The sequence below is a fragment of the Amblyraja radiata genome, chromosome 15 (assembly GCF_010909765.2).
Source record: "Amblyraja radiata isolate CabotCenter1 chromosome 15, sAmbRad1.1.pri, whole genome shotgun sequence".
NCBI classification, from domain to species: domain Eukaryota; kingdom Metazoa; phylum Chordata; class Chondrichthyes; order Rajiformes; family Rajidae; genus Amblyraja; species Amblyraja radiata.
The window spans coordinates 20,778,243-20,801,361 of NC_045970.1; the positions used below are offsets into that span (position 1 = coordinate 20,778,243).

General features: G+C 42.9%; 1 protein-coding gene across 3 annotated transcripts in view; it reads right to left on the reverse strand.

The window, feature by feature from the left end:
- Window positions 1–23,119, reverse strand: part of LOC116981074 (phospholysine phosphohistidine inorganic pyrophosphate phosphatase) — a 146,709-nt gene that overhangs the window by 47,238 nt on the left and 76,352 nt on the right. For 2 of the 3 annotated variants that reach the window (XM_033033748.1, XM_033033749.1), the window contains exon 6: window positions 5,884–5,975. The exons of the other annotated variant lie outside the window; for it this stretch is intronic. In XM_033033748.1, coding sequence (XP_032889639.1) covers window positions 5,884–5,975 — 92 coding nt within the window. The remainder of the gene's footprint in view (window positions 1–5,883; window positions 5,976–23,119) is intronic. 3 annotated transcript variants of the gene reach the window in all.

Consider the following 23,119-nt stretch of genomic DNA (forward strand, 5'->3'; position numbering starts at 1 on the left):
GCGATCTATGAAAAAAATCGTTAAATGAATGCCCACCCTGCCCCCAAGGATAGAATAAATAACATCGCCTGCTACTGAAGTGCATCGACCAAGAAGTTCAGGGTTTTATTTCCGCTCTTTTGTCAAGTTAGGCAATCTCATTCAGGGCTACTTTTAAACCACAAAATGAGCCTTTATTTTCCTGAACTAGGAGGTGGGCTGGGGGAGGGGAGGCAATTGTGAAGGAAAGGGAAACGAACTTAAAAGTAATCAAGCAGTAATATAGTCTTTGCAGCATTTAAAATGCAAGTCAAAATTATTTTTTCTAACCAAAGGATTTTTGAAAATTAGATCTATCATTACTGCAAGATTATAAAACCTAATTTTCATTCATTCTCAATCACCTATACAGAAATGAAACTAGCATTAAACAAAAATTAATCAATTAAAATTAAATTAAACCCCTCGCATGTTTCTGTGTAAACTGTTATTCTGTCTTTCGTTTTTGTTGGGACCATAAAGGTCCAAGAAATGACTTGCTCAAGTAGCTACAAATTTGAAATTAAGCAAGGATTTTGTTTTAGATCATGCCTTTATATTGGACTTGTTTCCCCCCCCCCTCAAATTGGCTGTGCCATGCACTAAAACATTTTAATGTTTGCACTTGGTATTGCATTTTGATCAAATCCAGATCCGCACCTTCTTGCAGACTGACTTTTTACAGCATGCAAAGTTGACTATAATTCTACAAATCATCATAAAGCACATGAATAGATTCTTAAAATATTTTGGTTAGATGGAATATCAAAGATTACCATTGTATGGTGGAGCTATTTATGCATGGCTTCTCACCTTGTTCTTCACAGATGGTGCAAAGGCCGTCAACATCCTGGGAGATCTGATGTTTAATTCTTACAAAAATAAAAATGATGCTCAGTTTGTTCCCCCGTGTGGTGGATAGTAATCTGATGTACCATATCATGGAATCATTGTCGACACACTGACTGAATGACAGCTAATCATGCCGTTTCACACAGAGGGTGTCGGGTACATGGAATGGGCTGACAGAGGAGGTAGTTGAGGCAGGTACTATAACAACATTTAAAAGATATTTGGCCAGGTATATGGATAGGAAAGGTTTAAAGGCATATGGCCCAAATGTGGACAGGTGGGACTAGTGTAGCTGGGCATCTGGTCAGCATGCGCCAGGCTGTATGAGTCTAATGGATATTCATTAATATCATCAAATCGGCCTGTTCACAGAACTCCTAAAACTGGAAAATGGATTGCTAAAGAGCCAGAAGAAAAATGCGGCAGACATGTATACCATGATTAAACAATACCAATTACATGGAACTGCAGATGCTGGAATCTTGAGCAAAATATAAAGTGCTGGAGGAACTCATCGGATTAGGCAGCATCTGTGGACTTAATGGGCCGGGTTCATTCTTCAAAATGATTGATGTAGGAGGGGAGAAAGCTTGCGAAGAGAGCTAGAAATGGGACTAATCCTGGTAAGTTATAGGTGAATACAAATGATAAGGGTAGGTTGATTGGCACAAAAAGCTGGAGTAACTCAGCGGGGCAGGCAGCATCTCTGGAGAGAAGTAAATGGGTGACGTTTCGGGTCGTGACCCTTCTGGTAATTGGCAGATGGGTGAAGTAAGTGACAAAGGCCAGAGTGGAAAAGGAGACAAAAGCGTATCCAATAAGGAAAGAAGAGGTGGAGTGAAATGTAAAGCCAAGGAGAAGAATATGGGTAGAAAGGAAGAGAAAGGAGGGTAAAGAATGGGGGATAAAAGGGAACGTGGGACTTGTAGATGGGAGATAAGTGTGGAAGGTGGGAAACGGAGCAGGGTGAAATGGGCTGGTGAGAGATCTACCCTGCCCCTTACGCCCACAACATTACTCCCACCATCTCTCACCACTAAGTCACCTTGCCTCTTCCTTCTCCTTCCCCTGAAGGAAAAGCTTCAGCATAGTTCCACCTCTTTTAAAAACATTTCTATAGACCATACTGTAGAATATGGCTTGTCAAATTTGACACATTGAGCATAGAGATGTCTATTTCTGCAGAATGTAAGAATTGCAAATTATGAAAAAACATATGGTTTCACATCACTGATTGTGAACTATCTATTCCCAAAACTATGTCAAGGCAAAGAGTCAGGTAAACTTAGGAAATAAAGTTTCTAACTGTATCACTTAAAGTCTACCATGATGGAATTACTACAGGTTTAAGGTAGTACTACAGTGCAACCGTGTTACACACATTGAACCCATTTCGGACTCTTCCATCATATCAGTATCCATTGGACTGGAGTGGAAGCTAATCATCTCTCAATCCAGAGCGTACTGCCCAACGAGTGCGCAGAAGGCAAAGGCCACACAGTTTGAATGGTTCACAAGGTAATATGGACTGAGAAACTGGAAGGATTTGTCAGATAGGACAAGGCCATAGGATATGAGGTTCAATAACCATTTAAAAAAGTTTTCTTTGTGGTGAATTCCCTGCAGTTACTAAGTAGTTGATTAATGTCAAACAAGCCAAGAGAGCTATCTAGTGTAGTGTCAGCTCAGGACCTTCATGGCAATGGGAAGGTCACCATGACATTTGGAACAGTGACAAAATTGGAGACAAGGTAAAATCTATAAATTTTCTTTACGTAAAGGGTGGCTTGTAAAATAATGACAATTGTTTCTTCTGGCACTTCCTAATGTACCCAGCTCTCTAGATGTGAAGCTTGTCTCAACATCCGTTATCTGCACCTTTAAAAGAAAATAGAACCAATGGTTTCCTTTCGCTTCAGTGTGTTTTACATGATCAAACAGCCAATTACTTAGTACTCCAGGCTAGCATTTCCCATTCAGCATCCTGTCTGAATCACCTGTCCCAGCGCCATGGATTTTTCTCAAAGGTCCTACTCATCTGTGCCTTAATGGGCAAGTGTGGATCATATTGTATAATTATATTAATTATATAAATTGGATTGTACTTGCAGGAAAAGCAGTAGATAGTACTCCATAGATGCTGCTGCACCCGCTGAGTTTCTCCAGCTTTTTTGTGTACCTTCGATTTTCCAGCATCTGCAGTTCCTTCTTAAACAGATAGTACTGATAGGTTGTTTTGTACTGATAGGTTGCAACTTTAAACCAAGTTAAATCCAAGTGTACACCTGTGAGCATTGGGTGTCATAGTATAGGCACGGTTAGCCTCAGAAAATGAATTTATTCCTGCAAGTTCTTTGCATAGCTTGGAGGAGCTTGGTTCAGCCATACTGCCACTTCAATGAACAGAACTGTCAGTTGAACACTTTGTTGGACTTAGATAGTAAGCAAGAATCTTCATTTTGTTTAAGTTTTCTATAAATTCAATCTAGCATCTACAAAGAGTGATTTTTTTCCATTTAAACATTAAATGTCCTCTTAATGGCATTACTTCCTTGAATTCTATAAATCTTAGCTGTCAAGATACAAGTTTGAAGGAGTACTGCTGAGTACCTCACATGCATCAACTTTCAAATTATTCCAATTACAGATATAGTAAAAATGTAGAAGTTGATATGAGCCCTAAGAGGTTAGGACATCAATTATGGGTGACAGTTTAATTATGTAAAATGTCATAGCTTTATCCTTTTATAATTATTTGGGAAAGTTTCACAAGAGCACAAGTGCAGTTTATAGCACCACCTAGAGGTATTCTTATGTCTTTGGGTGGCTGGGAAGTAACACAAGAACATAACAATAAAAAACTAATGCTTCAGATTAAAAAATAACAAAAATGATTTAGCAGACAACAGTATCTGAAATACAGAAATTATAATATTGAAATTTGGAATACATATTTAACAAAAAAATCGACCTATTTCAAAACTTGTAACAAAGCAATAGCCAGTTTGGCATAATGCTTGTAGCAAAAAACAGCTGAGAAATATTAGGGGAATATTAGAGAAATTTAGTCAGTTATGTCAGCATTTCCTCCATTACTGAAGCCTCCGCTAAAAAACTTTCAGAATTCATCAGGATAACGAATTAACATATTAAAATCTTCCATAATTTCATGCTGTGTTTATTAAGCCTGACATTTATTAAGTCTAATTCATGATTTAACAGCTTCATCTTATAAAAAAAATGTAATATAGCATTATCTGCTTTACATGGATCCCGATTGATTGCATTGGCTCCTGTTTGCATTAACTCCTACTGGTCTCTATGATATTCTCAAGCTATTTTAGTATTTGCTGACCTCAGCAGAAGCAGTTCAAACATTGCTGTAACTTTCCAGTTTTACTGTAGAAATTCCAGTTCAATAAGGTCCAAGGATTAAAATGATGCTGGGTTATAGCTTGGCATCTGGAAATTGGTAGAGGAAAATGCAGGTTTATGGTGTATGGCTTTTGTGAAGCAACATCATTATATAAAACTGTTCACCTTTGAGCCACAAGAATTTCACAGTGACTATTAAGATGAATGTTTAATGGTTTGTCAATAGGTCAAATGCTGTAAATGTGATAAACCACAAAATTCAAAATAGCTTTGTTTGAATTAACGCAAGATTAAATTGAAAATTTGTAAAATCTATGATGTTTTCTTTATTAAATTTGCCTCATTCAAATATTATTAGATAATTGTATTTATATTTAACTAAATATGATTCAATTAACATGAATAGGAGATACATTCAAGTAATTCTTTTATGTTAATGGGTCTTAACTATACTATTCAATCCCCTCACATTTTGCTTGTAGCACTGAAATCCAGGTCTAGATGTTCAGCAGAATAATTCTTGAGATGTAGGATTAATGTCTCATAAAATAGACTGTATAGTTTAAACTAAACTCCTCATTTATGCTGGCAGCATGCTTATATGCAAATTTAACACAATTACAAGTATGGCCATGGGGGATATGCTAAAGATAATGCAAAAGATGTCCAACACCTCGTTCAGTTGCAAACACTGTATGACTAACTGTAATATGTTTATAAAAGCCCATAGGCACAAAGATGCTCAATACATCCTTCAATGTTATCAATGTGTACTGATCCTTCAGTATTTTGCACAAAGTGTCAACAAACACCCCTCAGGTTAGAACAGAAAAAGGTTAAAAGACGTCCTTCTTTTCAGCAGATGGGAGTTTCAAGTAAAGAATTGACAAGCCAAGGAACTTTAGCCTCTAGAAATGGAAAATGAAATATGACATTTAAGAAAAATGTACAGGTAAACGATGGAATTGGAATTGTCAATATTGAGTGCTATTTCAATCCCAGCCATGACTGAAAAACAGCAAAAAAATGTAAACTGGCAAAAGACAAATTGAATATAAGGAAATTCCTCCACAATAAATAAATAATGGACATGACAGCAATGTGAGGTGGAATATTCTGCAGTTAATCACGAGGCTGTTAAATATAGTGATGATAGTGTGGACATAAATTTATAGGTTTTATTGGAGAATGAGCTAGCTGCGTGAATGGCCTCCCTTATCTTCATGACCTTTGGAATGCATAAACCATCTATTGTCTGCATGCACTTGACAATGGACAATAACATTCACTAGAATATCTGACAAGTGCAAGACAGTATTATCATTCTTCTATTCCACATAATGAGACCAGTGCAAGAATGACTGCCAACCGTATAATAAGTTGACAGATAAGAATAAATATTAATAAAATGTTATTTAATTTGGTTTTCTATGATTCTGCCACAGATTTACTTTTATGATGAGCTGTAATCTGGGTTTTATGAAATATAGCATTGTTCTTTCCTGCTTTTGACAGATTCCAACAATTGGTATGGCTTTAAAGGGAGGCACTGGAGTGATTCTCTTCTGGCAATCAACATTCTGAACAAAGCCACTCTCATTAAGATGTGGTGAAGGATTGGCCTGTAAATTTACTAACCTGTATTTGCCTGTCCTCACTTGGACAGCCTTCATACCACACTGCTGGGCTCCACCTACATCATACACAATATCATCCCCAATCATGATGACCTGTCAGAGAAAAGTAATGAATGAGTTGGTATCAGGTAAGATTATTTTGATGAGTTTGCATTTCTCAAAATATTAAATGTGAACTGTCACCAAGATGAATAGGCTGACATTGAACATTGTCATTGAACAAGAACACACTGGAATTTACAAGGCAGAACAAAATGGCAGGTTGCACGAGGTGGGCTGCAAATGTGCAACCAACAAGTCAGTCAAATGTTACCTGCTCTTCAAAATGTTTTGAAATCGTATAGAGCAATTAAGTCAAAAGAATGAAGATTAAAATAATTATTTTTTAATTGTAACTTAATCCAATGTTGAAAGGAAACATACACATTCAAAACAAAATGTTCTTGCACAGGAGGACAACAATATGACATGGTTAAACGTTCCTGTATATCTTCACCAGGGTGGTGTTACATACCACAAGATAAGAGATGACTGCTGAAAGTGTCAAGACACCTCTGGGCTCCAGTGTGCTAAGATACCAGGTTGCAAGGTGACATGAGTTACACCTTCAATCTCAATAAATACTTAAAACCATTTTGCCTGAATGAAATTGAGTACATGTTCTATACAGACAAATCATAGAGTGATACAGTGTGGAAACAGGCCCTTCAGCCCAACTTGCCCATACAGGCCAACATGTCCCAGCTACACTAGTCCCACCTGCCTGCGTTTGGTTCATATCCCTCCAAATTTGTCCGATCCATGCACCTGTCTGTTTCTTAAATGTTGGGATAGTCCCAGCTTCAACTACCTCCTCTGGCAGCTTGTTCCATACACCCACCACCCTTTGTGTGAAAGTTACCCCTCAGATTCCTATTAAATCTTTTCCCCTTCACCTCGAACCTATGTCCTCTGGTCCTCGAGTCCATACTCTGGGCAAGAGATTCTGTGCATCTACCTGATTTATTCCTCACATGATTTTATACACCTCTATAAGATCACCCCTCACCCTCCTGTGCTCCAAGGAATAGAGACCCAGTCTACTCAACCTCACCCTATAGCTCAGACCCTCTAATCCTGGCAACATCCTCATAACATTGGACCTTAACATTGCGGGCCCACAGCATCAGCGGCGGCACAGTGGGGACTGTCACATCACACTGGAGAAGAGCTCCAATTGCTGGCATGTGGCATACAACATCTTGGAGCCTCCGTCTGTGGAGTTTCTGGCGGCAGGCGTGGAGCGGACTTTACTTAACATTATGGAACGGGCTATCCCTCACTGGGGGTCGGCAAAGAAGAGCTCCGACCGCCTGCGGCCGACAACATCTGGTAGCCACGGTCTCCGGTGAGGTGGCCGATTGGGAGCTCGGTCGGCGTTCCGACCATCCCGACCAGAGGGCTTGAATATCGGGCCGTCCGTAGCGATGACTACGGAGGGTCAGGGCCCCGACCACGGATGATCAAGGGAGGGGGAGGAGGAGGACTGTCTGAACTGTATTGCCTTCCACCACAGTGAAGAATGCTGTGGTGGATGTCTGTGTTGAATTATGTTGTGCATAGTGTCCCTTTTTAATTGGAATGCTGCATGGTAAATTACATTTCACTGCACCTTATGGGGCATGTGACAAATAAATTTGAAATTGAACTTAAATCTTCTCTGAACTCTTTCAAGCTTGCCAATATCTTTCCTATGACATGGTGCCTAGAACGGCACACAATACTCTAAATGCCGTCTCACCAATACCTTATACAACTGCAACATGTCCGTCAACTTCTATACTCATTTAGCATTTAGCAGTCTTTAGCATTTCAAATCAAGTTTGGACTGCTTAACTCTAACCTGTGTGGCTGAGGAGGTGGTGCAGGGGTCAGGAATTCAGAATTTTGGAGCATTGGAATCTTTTCTGGTGCAAAGAAGAGTTGCACCTAAACTGGAGGGGAGCTAATTTCATGTAAGGCAGGTTTGTTCGTGCTACATTGGTGACTTTAGATTGGCAGGGGGGCAGGATCCAATGCAGAACTGAGGCAGGTGAGAGGCTGGAAGTTGGTATGGAAGGTGAAGAAAGGAAGTTCAGCAGACGATAGGCAGGAGCACGGCAGAGAGCGAGAAGGACAGTTGGATTGAATGACATTTATTTTAATGCGAGCGGCCAGACAGGTAAGGCAAATGAACTCAGGGAGTGGACAGGTTCATGCCACTGGGATGTTGCAGCCATTACAGAAACATGGCTAAGAGTGGAACAGGACTGGCAGTTTAATGTTCCAGGGTATAGGTGCTACATGCCAGGAGATTCCAGGCAGTTGCAAGACTAATAAGGATGATATAATACGGATTTAAACTTTTCCAATGTAGACTGCGACTGTCATAGTGCCAAGGGTTTGGACAGGGTGTAATTCATTATGTGTTCAGAAATGTTTCCTCAGGCAACATGTAAAGAGCCCTACAAGGGAAAAGGCAAAGCTTGATGTATTAGGAAATGAGAAAGGGCAAGTGACTGACGTGTCCATGAGCGAGCCTTTTGCAAACAGGCACCACTGTTCTATTACCTTTAAAATAGACAGGGCAGGCCCACAAATTCAAATCATGAATTGGGGTAAGACTAAGTGATGGTATGAGACAGGAACTTGCTAAAGCTGATTCAAGCAGGTTGTTTGCCGGCAAAGGAATGTCCGGAGAGTGAATGCTTTTAAAAGAGTGATTACAAGAGTTCTGGGCATGCATGTTCCTGTTAGAATGAAGGGCAAGACACGTTGGAGCAAGGAAGCTTGGATGAGGAGCAAAATTGAGGATCTGGTCACGAAAAAGGAGGCAATGGACAGGTTTAGTTAGCTGGGATTAAATGTATCCCTGAAGGAGTTTTGGGAACTGAGGACCATATTTAAAACATGGGGGGCAGGAGCTAGCTTTGGCATTAAATATTAAGGAAAGTACAAAGAGATTTTATGTTCATTAAGAGAAGTAGAGTAACCAAAGAAAGAATAGGGCTCCTCAGAAACTAAAGCGATCATCTCTGTGTGGAACCGCAGGAGATGGGCAAGGTCCTCAATGAGTATTTCTCCACTGTTTTTACAGTGAGATAGACATACATGGAAACTTGGGACAATTAATGGAAATGTCTTGAGGACAGCTCGTGTTACAGTCGAGGAGGTGCTGAATGTCTTAAGGCATATGAAGGTAGATAAATCTCCTGGGCCTGATCAAATACAAACCAGGACACTATCGGAGGCGAGAGAAGAAAATGCAGGTGCCCTAGCTGAGATATATGAATCATCATAAGACAGGGGCAAGGCATAGGAAGACTGGAGGGTGGCAAATGTTGTGCCTTTATTTAAGAAGGGCTGCAAGGAAAAGCCTGGGGACTGTAGACCAGTGTGCGTAAGGCGTTGTCTATATGGACTTCAGCAAGGCATTTGATAAGATTCTGCATGGTAGGCTGCCTTGGAAGGTTAGAATGCATGGGACCAAGGGAGAGCTAGCCGACTAGATAGAGAATTAACATGGAAAGAAGCTAAGGGTGATGGTGGAAAGTTGACTGAATGGTATATCTCATAGATCAGTGCTGGGCCCTTATGACAACGATTTAGATGAGAATGTAGAAGACATGATCAGTAAGTTTTCAGATGACACTAAAGTGGACGGTATCGTAGACAGCAAAGATAGTTATCAAAGATTACAGCAGTATCCTGATCAGTTGAGAAATCGTTTCATAGAGTTTAATACATATATGTGTGAGGTTTTGCATTTTGGGAATTTAAACTAGGACAGGACCTAGGGAGTGTCAATGGGATCTTGGAGTGTAGGTACATAGTTCCTTGATAGGGGTGTCAAGCTTAGATAGCTTGGTCAACCATGCTTTCAGTAGATTGGCCTTCATCACAGGGTATTAAATATAGAAGTTGGGACGTTATGTTACAGTTGTACACGTCATTGGTGAGGTCATATTTGGAGTATTTTGTTCAGTTTTGGTCACCTGCTATAGAAAAGATGTTGTTAAGCTCGAAAGAGTGCAGAGAAGATTTATGGGGATACTGTCAGGACTGAGTTATAGGGCGAGGTTGGGCAGGTTAGGACTTTATTCCTTGGAGCACAAAAGGCTGAGGGATGATATTATTGTTGACAACCGGCTGGAGAACTGTGACATACTATGTATGCAAGAGACATTCTTAGCGAAGCAAGACTTGGACAAACTCAATTCTCTCAATGACAACTTTCATGGGGCTGGGGAGTCTACAACTGACCTTGGCATGGGAATAGTCAGAGGTAGGATATCAGGTGGTGTGGCTATTCTATGGAACAAGAAGCTTGACTTATCAGTAAATGTGATTCGGCTTGATGTTGACTGGTGCATTGCCATACACTTTACTCACAATGACAAGGAATTTGTTATCCTGAATGTATATACACCCTATGAATGCCATCAGAATGAGGATGAATATTTAAATAGACTTGCTTTCATCTATTCTTTCATTCAAAACAATAATTATTGTAGTGTATATGTCATTGGGGATATGAATGCAGATATCTGTAGTGGGCGCTGCTCTATGCAGCAGCCATGTCAGCAGCGCATCAGTTTTTTCAACCTTTTTTTATTTTTTTTCGTATGTTTTAAAGTCTGCATTTAATGTTCCTTCGTGTGTTTTGTGTGGGGGGTGGTGTGGGGGGGTAAGGGGGAAACCACTTCGGTCGCCTCCTCCATGGAGAGGCGACTTTTTCCAGGTTGCCTCCCCCGTGGCCTAACATCAAGGATCGGCGCGGCCTTTCCCGGAGACGCGCCCGGGGCTTCAGCGGCGGGCGCAGCGTAGACTCTCGGCGTGGAGCGGGTTAGCCCTCGTTGGGGCTCGCTGGAGGGGAGCGCTCCGTTTTGCTGGCCCGGGGCAGCCGGCAGCCTGAAGTCGCAGCCTCAAGCCACGGTCTGCAGAGCTCCAGCTGGTGCGGCGTCTACAGCCCGGGATCCCTCGCGGGGGACCCGGGGGAAGAAGAAGCCATCACTGCCGGCCCGCGGCCAACTTCTACCGCGGGCCCGGCATGGACTTACCATCACCCCGGGAGGGGAGCTTCGACCGCCGGCCCTGCAGTTTACGGTGCTTCTGGCTGCGGCGGGGACTTTAAATCTCGACCGCCGGCCTGCGGCCTACACCATCTTAAAGCCGCGGTCTCCGGTGAGGAAGAGCCGATCCTGGACTGACTCTGGACTCTGGTCCTGTACACGGGGGGGAAATGGAGGAGGACTGGCCAAATTTTTGTGCCTTCCACCACAGTGATGAATGCTGTGGTGGATGTTTGTGTTACAGTTTTATTGTGTGTTCTTTATTATTATACTGCTGCTGACAACCCAAATTTCCACCGACCCTGGTTGTGTGGCAATAAATTATATCTATCTATCTATCTATCTCAGATAGGAACTCATTATTTGCCAATCATATAGCTCAGTTCTGTCAAGATAACAATTTAATATTGTCAAGCAAAGTGCTTTTACCTACAGATAGCTATACATATTAGTGAGGCCTGGCACACCACATCATGGCTGGACCACTGTATTAGTACAGCTGATGCACATGCCTCATTGGGGTGTGTGAGCATTCTGTATGGGGCAGCAATGATTGATCATATACCTGTTGCTATGACAATAAATGTTGAACACATACCTGTGGTATCCAGAGATAGAAATAGCTTTAATACAGAAAAACTGGACTGGTCAACGCTTACAAAGGAAGACATCCTAGCCTATTATGTCCATACAGATAAATCCTTAAGCAATATTCATCTACCTAATGATGCAATAATATGTAGTAATGTTAATTGTAAAGATATGAAGCATAGGAGAGATATCTGCTCCATGTATAATGATATAGTAAGCGCCTTATATGTAGGCAGTAAGCCCTACTGCAAGCATAAAAATAAGACACATAACATCAGACCTGGCTGGAATAAGTATGTAGCTGAGTATCATACTGAAGCCCGTGAAGCCACCAAATCATGGGCTATGGCAGGTAGACCCAGACAGGGGCCTGTGTTTGAGCACAAGAAGCTCACTAATGCAAGGTATAAGTATGCTGTTCGCTTCATCTGTAAAAATGAGCAAGCTATGAGGGCTGATTGCATGGCTAAGAAGCTGCTAAGTAACAATGCTACAGATTTTTGGAAGGAAGTGAGAGCTCTTAGCAGTTGCAAAACATCTCTACCATGTACTGTAGATGGAATCTCCGGAACAGCAATATCGCGGAGTTATGGCGACAACATTATAGCACTTTATTCAACTGTGTCCAAGGTGACGTATAGGGTGGACAATATTGAGAGTAATGACTCGATGGTGATTATGTCACATGAGGTGCATCATCCCATGAACAAGCTGTCCAACAACAAAGCAAGTGGCTTAGATCATATCTCTGCTGAACATCTTAAGTATGCGAGTATGAGGATAGCTCCTCTCCTTGCTATTTGTTTTACTGGCTTTATGATTCATGGCTTGTTACCAGACTCAATGTTGTCTGTCCTGTTAGTAGCGGTCATTAAGGACAAAACTGGCAAAGTAGGCAGCCTAAATAATTACAGGCCCATAGCTTTAGCCAGCATATTGTCAAAAGTTTTAGAAAGAGTTCTGCTGGATAGAATAAATGAGTTTGTTAACTCCACAGATAACCAGTTTGGCTTTAAAGCTAAACATGGCACTGACTTATGCATATATGCCCTAAAGGAGATTGTAAACAAATATAGAGGCAAAAACTCTTCAATCCTTATGTGCTTTATTGATGCTTCCAAAGCCTTTGACCGTGTTAATCACAGAAAGCTGTTTGGTAAAATGAGTCAAAGAGTGGTGCCTGAATACATTGTTAGAATTCTGGCCTACTGGTATGCCCACCAGACTATGCAAATAAAATGGGGCAATAGGGTCTCAGCCCCATTTGGGGTTAGCAATGGTGTTAGACAAGGGGGAATTTTGTCCCCAGTCCTTTTTAATCTATATATTGATGGTCTGTCTAAACAATTGAAAGCCTGTAACACTGGGTGCGTGATTGGTAATATTTTAGTGAACCATATTATGTATGCAGATGATCTTGTGGTCTTTAGTCCATCTAGCGCTGGTCTCCAGCAGCTCCTTACTATATGTTCTGTGTATGGTGTGGAACATGACATTAAATATAATGCTAGTAAGATTGCTGTTATGGTCTGTAGAACCAAAGAGGATAAATGCCTAAAATATCCTGATTTTAAATTGTCTGACAACAATCTTAGTGTCTGTAATAAGATAAAATATCTAGGGCATATCATTACAGAACAAATGACAGATGATGAGGATATTTATAGGCAACGACGCATGCTGTATGTACAGGCGAATATCCTCTTGCGTAAATTTGGTGCGTGTGCAGGTGTGGTGAAGATGTCGCTATTTAGAGCATACTGCACACCACTCTACACTGCGCACCTGTGGTCGAACTATTTAAAGACAAGTATGCAGAGACTAAAGGTGGCATATAACTATGCCATGAGAACACTGCTAAGGCAACCTAGATGGTGTAGTGCCAGTAATATGTTTGTGGCTGCAGGAGTCAGTACTTTAGAAGCTATCCTAAGACACCACATGTATAAATTAATTTGCAGGATAAATGACTAAAAATGTGCTTATTGTGGCCTTGACAAACATAAGGGTTAGCACTACACGCTACGAATCCCAGTTGTGGAGACACTGGTATCGTTGTCTCGTTGTAGGACATTGATCATCTTTTAATCTGGATTTTTAACTTAAGTATTGTGGGTTTTTAAAAATATATAAATTATGATGTTTTTATGTGATATACCATGATTTTATATTTATTTATGATATTTGATATGCAATGCATTTTTTATGTAATGTTGCCCCTTGTCTGGACCTTGAGTCCGTAATAAAGTGTATTATTATTGAGGTGTATAAGATCATGAGGGGAATGGATAGAGTGGATACACAAAGTATTTTACCCAAAGTAGGGGAATCAAGAACTAGAGGACATAGGTTTAAGGTGAGAGGGGAAAGATTTAATAGGAATTCGAGGGGCAACTTTTTCACACAGACGGTGGTGGGTATATGGAACGAGCTGCCAAAGGAGGTAGGAGGCTACTACAAAAACACATTTAAAGCACATTTGAACAGGTACATAGATTGGAAAGCTTTAGAGGGATATGGGCCAAATGCGGGCAGGTCTGACCAGTGTAAATGGGGCATCTTGGTTGATATCGGCAAGTTGGACAGAAGGGCCTGTTTCCGTGTTATATGATTATGTCCATCACTGAACGCTTCAAAATAGGTGCTGCATATGGAAGTTCAGAGACCTTGGGGCAGGAGGCACAGAGATGTCCATACTCTCAAAAGATCTTAAGCCACAATGCATTACACCTGGAGCTTTCTGACGAATAATATATTTGTCGAACGATCAGTGTAAAATCATTTCTAAGTAAAGATCTTTCATTTATTCATGATATTTTTAATCATTTCATATGGAGGGTTCCAAACGGATCAACATCAGACAAGTTTTTCATCTCACCATGCAGCCTTCATTAGTTGACTAAGCAGTCTGGATGCTGCAATGTTACACCCTTTCAGTTTAAATCTGTGCACATATCTTTGATGACCCAGGAGAAGCTCTTACCTTGGGTGGACAGGCTTCAGACATTTCCCAGTCAATTAAGGGGACATTTCAGGGTGGCTGGCAGTGGGCCTGGATGCTCCCTGAGATGCGACAGTGCCAGGTGAACTGAAGTCACGAAGAAAGGCCATATCAATGCGCAGCAGGTTCTGACATAATGTGAGGCATTAGATAGATGGTGTAGTGATCTGTTGACACATATATAAATATCCTCATTTCACAGGGGCCTGGCCAAGCTGCCATTATTGCTGTCCTCTGTGTCATCTCTCACACATGATTCTGCTCATGATAAGGACATGTGAAAGTCACAGGGAGGGGACATGCTGCTGCTCTTGCAGAAGATAAATCATGCCATATTTCTAGTAGGGAAAATGCTCATATAGGATATAACTCTGCACATGCAGGACACAAATCTGCTCACTTGCAGCAACTCTCCGTTCATGGAGAACAGTTAGTTGCATACACAGTTGACATCTTCTGCTCTAAGAGGTCATTAAGCTGCCAACCGATGCTCCTGAGGAGCTTCAAACTGCTCCAATGAGGCAGCCACCAGACCTCAGCTCCACCACAGGAAGGGAGAAGATTTAATCCTCTGTGTATGGGGTGCTGGGCAGGTGGATGAGTAGAAGACCAATATTGTGGCGAGGGATAATGCAGGAGCAGGTGGCATAGTAGAAGTATATGTGTGTACATAAGCGCATGTGCATTTCTCTCCCTTTTCCAATAAAGGGCCTGTCTCACTGACGCGACTTTACAGCGACTGTCTTCAACCTGGATCGACCGTCAGCGATGAAACCGTGAGAGACACACAGACAATCCAGACAACTTATAATAAAGTTTAGCGGGTATTTAAATTACCGGTTGGTTTTCCTTGGTCCTGAAAACTCCACTGAGCCAATTAAAATGCCTGGTCAGCGAAGGAGATTGCCTATGGCTGCCCTGAACTGCTTATAACTACACAGCGACCCCACTCCACTGCACTACGAGTTCAAAAGAACCATGCCGACCAATCTTTACTCGCGGAAAATTTTTCAACATGCTGAAAATCTTTCCTCTACCCAACTGAGGCCGCGAGTATGCGGGAACTTCCCTCGAGCATGAAGAGCTCATAGGACCACGTGTCGACCATACTGCGAGTTTGAGTCGTGGGCAAACTCTTCTAAACTCGCAGATTAGGTCGCCGCAGTGGGACAGCCCCTTTAGTCTCTGTGTTAGACTGCTGTATTTATAATGGCCGGTAGCTCGCTTGGAAGATCACAACATTGATTCAATTACTGCTCTGCTGAGAGAGGATTCCCACTCCTGGAGGACATAGCTCAGTGAGGTTCTTCTTATGCCAGCTCTGGCAAGTTTCCTGGCCCTCCTTGTGGCACAGGACACCAACCCTCTCCTCTATAACTTCTCCCTCTTCCAGGGCAGCCATGAATTGCTGCTGTTGGTGTTCATTCTCTGACTGAGTTTAGCCTCACCGTTCCTTTGCACTAGTGATTCTGCCTGAGTGTTAAACATGTCAATGCTACTGCATGTAGCTTTGTGGCCAAATCTAGGAGAAGTTTGAGGGGTACCTGATTTGGCATCAGAGATAAATGCAAAAATATTTTAGCACACTCAAGAAAAAGTGTGATCCAATTTCTCAATACACTTCTACGGTTTTGAACAACTTAGTGTATGAAGTAATAAGATCTTTATGTTTGAGCATTTATTTGCAAAGGGTAAAAGTAACATTCCTAATAGCATAAGGTATTAAAACCATGTTTTTAAAATAAATATAATTGCCTCCAGAACAGTTCTGGAATCTATCTCGTCTTGAACAAATAACAAAAAAATGTTAAGACTTAAAGATACATTTTTAAGGAGGAAACAGGCAAAGAACAATTTCAGCTGCATCAGTTCCGGGTCAGTGAGATTTTATTTCCATACCAACGGCTCTCTTTAAGTAATAGGTGTCAGCAACAGTACCACAATGCCAGAGTTGACAGGTGTGAATGGTAGCTAGTTGGAAACAGACAATCTTGTTCCAGCTGGGGTTTGAAAACATTTAGAACTGTTGACTTCTTTCAATTCTATTCCACCATTAGTTTGATGGATGATCTTTTACTCGGTAAGAGTGAATGGGTGGCAAAAGAATCGGATGTCAAGCTGTTTTGAGAATAAACAAGGAAATCCCCAAAAGAGCAGCTGATAGGAAGGATTTTATGTTGTGTATCCCCAAGATCCATTTATCTTGCTTGTTATTTCTATCCTGCTCTCCACACAGCCAATAAAATAGGGGCAAGGGAGGGTGGGTAAGAAGTCCTAGTGTGGTTTTCTGTTCAGTTATAGATGGTTGCACTCTAGTAAGAGCCTTGTACAAATTTGTTAATCTTCAACTCTTCTGTTTAAAAACATATACAAGTTCGTTGAACTGCGTTACTAAAAGTTACATATAGTTTAATCAGGTGATAAAGTATCTGTGGAGAGAAACTGAATGATAACCTTCACCAGAGGGTCATTTACAATGTTCTTCTCCTCCCTAGTCCAGCCGAACCTGAGTGTTTCCAGCATTTTCAATCTTCATTAATGATGACATTTTCATTAGTGAAGCAAGATAATTTCTTGCTTTTCTAAAATTACCTGCAAGTTGATAGGACCAGGATTTGTGGGGATATTAAACAAAATGAGACCAAACTGAAATTATTTAAGTTCAGGTTTTCTCTGCAGCTGAATTTGAAACTCTTGAAGTGATTGTAATTCTTATCTGGTTGAACAGCTGATTGGCCAGAAAGAATAAAACCCAACACATTCCAACCAGCAGTTGGAAGTTTAAATGTATTTTTTGGAACCTTAATACACATTCATCTTCAATAATATGACACTGAAATCAGAAGCACAATTCCCATCAATCTAAAAACCTTTTTCTGTTAATAAAAAAAAATTAAGGGCTGTACTTGAAAACACACCCCACTACCTACTAAGCAGTGAAAAGTAGAAGAGTGAAATATGTTATTCAACAAGTTTTATAGGTTCCAATTTAAAGGTTTCGAAGGTCTTTTATTGTCACATGCACCAATTAAGGTACAGTCATATGCGAATTACCATACAGCCATACAGAAAAAAGCAAGACACACAACTACATAAAACTTAACATAAACACACACTACGACAACCTGGCTTTCAATATCAGGAAAACCAATGAATTGATAGTGGACTTAGGAAGAGGAAGGATGAGGACCCGCAATCCTGTTTATATCAACGGGACGTCAAATTCCAGGGCGTGCATATTTCCTAAGATCTTTCCTGGCCCAGCATTGATGCAATTATAAATAAAGCACATCAACACCTCTACTTCCTGAGATTATGGAGATTTGGTACGTGAAAGAGAATTCTCTTGAACTTCTACAGGTGCACAGTAGAGAGCATGTTGACTGGTTGCATCATGGCCTGGTTCGGCAACTTGAACGTCCAGGAGCGGAAAACACTGCAAAATGTGGTGACCACTGTCCAGTCCATCACCGGCTCTGACCACCCCACCATCGAAAGGATTTATCGGAGTTGCTGTCTCAAAAAGGCAGCCAGCACCATCGGAGACCCACACCATCCTCACAACTCATTTCACCCGTCATCGGGAAGAAGCTACAGGAGCCTGGAAACAGAAACGTCCAAGTTCAGGAATAGCTTCTTCCCTACAGCCATCAGGCTATTAAACAATACAACCCCAAATAAGCTCAAGTAAGAATTTAATTGTTCTATCTGGGACATATGACAATAAAACACTCTTGACTCCCCACATTCTTCACTGGGATGAAAGGCAAAAAAGCCCATCTTCTTCCCCTTTATTCTCCCGCGGTTGGGGAGTCGAACCATCCATTGGGGTGATCGAAGCTCCCGCAGCCAGCGATCGAAGCTCCCGCGTTGGGGCGATCGAAGATCTTGCGTCAGGGCGATCGAAACTCCCACAGCTTGGAGTTCCGATGTCGGTCTCTGATCAGAGACCGCGAGCTCCGTGATGTTAAGTCTGCAAGCACTCACAGTCGGAATTCCGAGGTCGATCCCTGGCAAAGGGATCGGGGGCTCCGCGATGGTATGTCCGCAAGCTCCCAGTGGTGGAGCTCTCAAAATCGGACTCCAGCAAAAGCCGCTAACTCCTGGATGTTTGGCCGCAGTGTGGACTGTGATACGATACGGAAAAAAATTGCATCTCCGTCGAGGTAAGAGATTAGAAAAAGTTTCCCACAACCCGCACCCCCACATAAAACAAGCTAAAGAACACTAAAAACAAACATTTAACACATGCTATTTAAACACAAAGAAGGGAAGGACAGACAGACTGTTGGCGAGGCAGCCATTGCTGGCTCCACCCGGTGGACTGTACGAAATGAAATACGTTTATTGTCATTGCACAACAACTGTACAACGAAATTCCATTGCATCTCCTTCGGTGTGTACATAGAAGACACAGGATAAAAGATTTAAAAAGAACAAAACACAACAGCCATTGACTCACATATACACCAGATCAGTAAAGAAAATAATAAATAGGTATTAAAAATATTTTAAAATAATATTGCGCATTATCTTGCACCCCGAATTATATTGTGCTTCCCCCAGTGTTCTCTGTTAGAGTTATGTTCTTTTATCGCACATGGGTAGAAACTCTTCAGACCTGTATCGCCTCCCAGAGGGTAGCAGAGTGAAAAGGTGATTGGCAGGGTGGGATGTGTCCTGCTTGATGTTTGTGGCCCAGCGCAAGCATCGGGCCCTGTATATGTCATCCAGGGAGGACAGTTGAGCGTTTGTGATGCTCTGTGCAGTTTTAATAACTCTCTGCAACGCCCTCCTTTCAGCCACAGTGCAGCTAGCAAACCACACCAGGATGCCATAGGAGAGGATACTTTCCACCAAAGATCTTAGAGCAGAGCAAGATAGGCCACTCCTGCGAAACACAAAGGGCTGATGTGTAGTACGCTACGGAGGGGATCCTGGGCATTTTCCCCCGCCCATTTTAGTAACCGGAGCCTACCTGACCCGACCCGACTCGCAGTGCAATCAATGTTGCGGGGCAACAGTTTGTGTGTGTGATATAGGGTTAGATTCATAATTCTGTCAGTTCATACTTCTTGTCAAGAATAAAATTTGACTCTGGTAATTGTCTTTTTTTGATGTTTTTTAAATCATTTCTTTTTAAATGGCTCACAAGCAGTGTTTGAGTTGATTTTGTAGTAACCGGAACATACCCGACCCGACCCGACTCGCAGGGTAATTGACATTGCGGGGGAAGTTTTTGTGTGTGATATAGGGTTAGATTCATAATTCTGTTAGTTCATAATTCTGTTAATTCTTGTTAAAGAATAAAATGTTTATAAACACACATACCTGAAAATTATATAAATGTATATAATCATATAACACACACAATTATATTTCTTCTGATCCAATAATGAACTTTATTTCAGACTAAACAAGGGACATTAAATAAGAAACATTGTAAACCTCCCCGCAACTTCACACACACTAGGCCTTATCCCACCCCTAAACCCTCCCCCCCCCCCCCGGCACTCCCTCGCCTGCCCCCACACTACAATGTCTCCCCCCCTCCTATGTCCCTCTCCCCACTGCCCCGGGCCGCTCACTCCCTCTCCCCGCTGCCCCGGGCCGCGCACCCCCTCTCCCCGGGCCACTCACTCCCTCTCCCCGCTGCCCCGGGCCCCACACTCCCTCTCCCGCTGCCCCGGGCCGCACACCCCCTCTCCCGCAGCGGAAACAAAGATCCGATCTTTGGCCGGAAGCAAGATGGCGGAACAAGATGGCGGAGCAAGTTGGCGGTGCGACTCACCCGTTGCAGCGGCCCCTACAGCCTGTCTGTCTTTTTTTAATTTTTTGTCTAGTTAAATGTAGTTGTTTGTGTTTTTTAATCGTGTTTTTAACTGTGTATATGTGGGGGGCGGGGGGGGGGGGGGGAGGGGGAAACTGTTAAAAATCTCTTCCCTGTCCGGGAGACACGACCTTTTCCCTGTCGGGTCTCCGTTGTCGTTGGGCCTAGCACCGTGGAGCGACCTCCAACCTGAACGACCCGGGGGCTTGGGAGACTGCGGAGCTGCGGACTACTCACCATCATGGGGCTGGCCGGCCTCGGAGCGTGGGAAGCGGTGGTGACTCGCTGCTGCGACTCGACTCCTGGGGCTTGGAGGCTCCAGCAACGCAGCCGCAGGTCCGGTGTTGGAACGACCCGGAGCGGGGACGTACATCGCCCGGCACGGCTTCATGGCCGTGGGACATTCCAACGCCCGCCGGGGGCTCCAACACTGTGACTTTTAGACTGGGAGAGGGGCCGTAAATCGCCTAAAATGGCCGTGGGACTTATCATCGCCCGCCTGGGGCTTGGACATCGGGAGAGAAATGGAGAACAGGGGAGAGAAAATACTTTGCCTTCCATCACAGTGGGTTCACTGTGATGGATGTTTGTGTGAATTAAATTGTGTGTATGTCTGTAGGAAATTGTCTTTGTTTGTATGGCTGTGGAAACGGAATTTCGTTTGAGCCTCACTGAAGCTCAAATGACAATAAATTGTATTGTATTGTATTGTATTGTGTATGGAACAAGATGGCGGGGACTGGTTGTTAAAATGTGTCCTATAATCACCCATGAATCTACCCATGAGCGTACTACGCGTTTGCGTGAGAGTAACCCATCTTGCTCTGCTCTAAGATCTTTGCTTTCCACAGCACACCAGTAGAAGGACAGCAGCAGTTGCTGTGAAACGTTTGCTCTCCGCAGAGACCTCAGGAAATACAGCCGCTGCTGTGACTTCTTCACGAGAGTGACTGTGTTCATTGTCCATTTGAGGGCCTGGGAGATATATATTCCCAGGAACTTAAAGTCAGTGACTGTCTCCACCATGTCTCCTTTGATGTAGAGAGGAGCAGGTTCCTCTCTCCTCCTCCTGAAGTTAATAACCAGTTCTTTTGTTTTGGTTGGGTTGAGTACCAGGTTATTTTTAGTGCACCAGACAGTCAGTTTTTGGACTTCATCTCTGTAGGCAGACTCGTCGTTGTTATTTATCAGCCCCACCACAGTCGCGTCATCTGCAAACTTGATGATCCGGTTTGTGCTTGGTATTGGTGTGCAGTCATGGGTGTATATTGTGTATAAGATAGGACTCAGCACACAACCTTGTGGCGCTCCTGTGCTGAGCGTCAGGACTGGGGAGTGATTGGACCCCATCCTGACAGTCTGTGGACAATCTGTTAAGAAGTCCTTGATCCATCTGCATGTGTTGGCATTAACACCCAGGTCAGACAGTTTGTCCACCATTCTGCTGGGGATGATGGCATTGAATGCAGAACTAAAATCTACAAACAACATCCTCACATATGAGCCAGGGCGCTCCAGCTGAGACAATGCAGAACGTAGAGCTATGTTGATGGCATCCTCTGTTGACCTATTAGCTCTATATGCAAACTGATGCTGATCCAGGGTGGGTGGGAGTGAGGATTTATTGTGGGCCAGGACCAGCCTCTCAAAGCAATGTTTGCGGGAACTAGACAATTCTTATACATAATAGTAAATTTAGGGGAAAGACTTCCATTAAACAAAGTTACTCCCATCTCAAATTAACAACTATAGAATTACTAGCAAATAGTAAACTTAAGAGTGAGTTTAAGTTTAATTCTAAAAGTTGTAAGAAAATGTAGGTAAATACAAACAAAATAAAAGTAAACCATGCAAACGGAGCGCTTAATTTGTAAAATAGTGACTAATTTGAAAACCATGATATGTTGGCAGAATTAAAAACAAAGACTGTTATTGAATTTCCAGGATTTCAACAAATTATACTGTCAAACACAAAAACACTAGTCATAGATCACTGCATTTAAAATAAGGAAACCATTATTGGCTTGCTGATGTTTACTTGGAATCTGAAAATAATCTAAGTTGCTAATGACATCTGGAATTTGTTTCTTCATGCATACATCTAAAAATGTCAGATCTGTTAAAGTATGGTTAATATAAAACACGTTGCGCAAAAAATCAGTTACAAGAGTGGATTGTCAATCTGACATCCTTCCATGAGGGGTGTGGCGGGGGAAGGGGATGTGTGTGGGAGGGGGTGTGTGTGTGTGGGGGAGGGGGTGTGTGTATGTGTGGGAGGGAGGGGGCGTATTTTGGGGGGTGCGTGGTTGGGGGGGTCGTGTGTTGGGGGGGGGTGTGTGTGGGGGGGGGGTGTTGGGTGTGTGTGAGTGTGGGAGGGTGAGGGAGTGTGTGGGGTTGGGGGGGGGGTGGTTGGGGGGGTTAGTGTGTTGGGGGGGTTAGTGTGTTGGGGGGAGTGTGTTGGGGGGAGTGTGTTGGGGGGGGGGGTGTGTTGGGGGGGGGGGTGTTGGGGGGGCGTGTGTTGGGGGGGGGTGTGTTGGGGGGGTTAGTGTGTTGGGGGGGTAGTGTGTTGGGGGGGTAGTGTGTTGGGGGGAGTGTGTTGTGGGGGGTGTGTGGGGGGGGGCGTGTGTTGGGGGGCGTGTGGGGGGGGGGCGTGTGTTGTGGGGGCGTGTGTTGTGGGGGCGTGTGTTGTGGGGGCGTGTGTGGGGGGGGGCGTGTGTTGGGGGGG